Here is a 1941-nt window from a genome sequence, read left to right on the forward strand (position 1 = left end):
CAACATGAAAATCACAATACTATCCCAAGTTTTAAAACTAACATCTTGATCATTCACAAGAAGAGGCCATCACTACCAGTCACTGAACTTATATATTACGCATATATGTAAAATAAAAACTTTGTCCCGTTGTATTGTTTTGGGACCTCAGAAGACTCGCCTTACTCCTTGTTATTCACTAAATATGATTCTAAACTTAATTACTTTTCAATCATCCTGAAAATGGTGATTGCAAGAACTGAAAGATCATATTCAAAGTTCGGGTTTGTTCGAGTCTCCGATCCCTACTCTGTAGCAAATATTGCACTGCAAATACAGCAGTTTAAGCAAATGATCGATGAGGTCGGGCCAACTTAGTAGCGCTCATTTGGGTGAGCTGTGGAGTCTAAAGTTGAAATGGAGTTTCTAGGTGTGTAGGGAAAAATTTTACGTAGTTCCCGTGCCACCACAATGGCATGACATCAAAAGAGTGACTAGAACCTGTCCCTAACAAGCTCGAAAGATTCTTCAAATAGCTTTACCCGGTTCAAAAAAAGAGATACTAAAAGAACCTGGAAGTCGTCCATTTCATCTTCTCAATCGAAAGTTTAGGAGGGTGAAGTAAAAAGAGCCTTATAGTTTTTTCAATCTAAGATGAACTAAGAGGTAGAGGCAGACGCAGTCTTCCTACTTTGCTTGAGACCCCCTTGCTTAGTTAGAGAAAGAGATAAGAGGTGTTAGGTGCTATGACAAATAAGAAGTGGACATCTGTATTAGGACCAAGTGAGTTCAGCTAAACGTTGATTGACTGGCATCGGTAGTGTAGCACTTACGGAAGCCTCCCTTTGACAAAACTTAACATCCCACTTCGTTGGAGTTCTTCAACCAAATCATCATTCTTCATAATAAACTCAACCATTTCATTCATTCTTCTCTATTCCACACCTCTGAATTTACACTCCCCTGTCAAAAATGGCTACCAATCCCTCCAAAGCCTTGCTTCTGGCCTTGATCTCCATAGCAACAGTTCTAATCCAACCCCCGACTCTTTTATGTGATGGCGAGGAGGAGAAATATAGAAACTGCAACTCATCACTGAAGTGCCTCACATATCCAAATCTCGGCTATCCTTTCTGGGGTTTGAATCGACCTGATTACTGTGGCCATCCAAGTTTTGAGTTGAGTTGCAGAGAAGAAGCTCTAGAAATTGCAATCAACTCCATCGCCTATCGGATTCTCGAGATCAATACCAACACACACACTCTGAGGGTAGTTAGAAAAGATTACTGGAACAATATCTGTCCACAGTCCTTGAAGAACACCACGTTTGACTCAAACCTCTTCTACTACAGCTCAAACACTCAGCCCCTAAAGCTACTTTATGACTGCGCATCCTTGCCCGTTGGTTTGCCTGGCCAGTTTCGTTGCAACATAAACAGTACAAATTATGTTAATCTCATCGTAACCCAGAATTCCGAGGCTAGGAATAGCTCAAACACGATGAAGTGCAACCATAGCGTTGATGTTGCAATCTCTAGATCAATGATGCAAAGTCTACAGAGCAATCCAAGTGAGCTAAACCTAAAAGAAGCTCTTGAAACTGGATTTGAGTTGCAGTGGAGGATAGACAATAGAGTGTGTTATGAGTGTCATGAATCAGGCGGGCAGTGTGGTTCAGACCCAAGTTTGGGTGAATTCACTTGTTATTGTTTGGATGGAGCTTTCAAAACCACTTGTGGATCAACGCCTTCAGGTATGTATGATTCAAATCCTTTTCAGGGTTTTTCGATTCTTCTTCGTATAGAGTTAGTTCATCCAGATGCTAAGTTGATTCAAATAAGCATCCAACTAGATGTTCCTCCACTTCCCATTAATTCTCCCACGAACTTTGAAATGATTTCTATTTCCTAGAACAAAATCCTAAATCTGTGTACGATAGATATATTTCAAGGGCTTTTTTTT

General features: G+C 40.4%; 1 protein-coding gene across 1 annotated transcript; it reads left to right on the forward strand.

Annotated features, from left to right (window-relative positions):
• The first annotated feature begins 26 nt into the window (after positions 1-26).
• Positions 27-1932, forward strand: LOC111786767 (LEAF RUST 10 DISEASE-RESISTANCE LOCUS RECEPTOR-LIKE PROTEIN KINASE-like 2.7). Its single transcript, XM_023666996.1, has one exon. The coding sequence runs from the start codon at positions 952-954 to the stop codon at positions 1888-1890; it is 939 nt and encodes a 312-aa protein (XP_023522764.1). The 5' UTR covers positions 27-951; the 3' UTR covers positions 1891-1932.
• Positions 1933-1941: the final 9 nt, after the last annotated feature.

The sequence above is a fragment of the Cucurbita pepo genome, unplaced genomic scaffold (assembly GCF_002806865.2).
Source record: "Cucurbita pepo subsp. pepo cultivar mu-cu-16 unplaced genomic scaffold, ASM280686v2 Cp4.1_scaffold002718, whole genome shotgun sequence".
Taxonomy (NCBI): domain Eukaryota; kingdom Viridiplantae; phylum Streptophyta; class Magnoliopsida; order Cucurbitales; family Cucurbitaceae; genus Cucurbita; species Cucurbita pepo.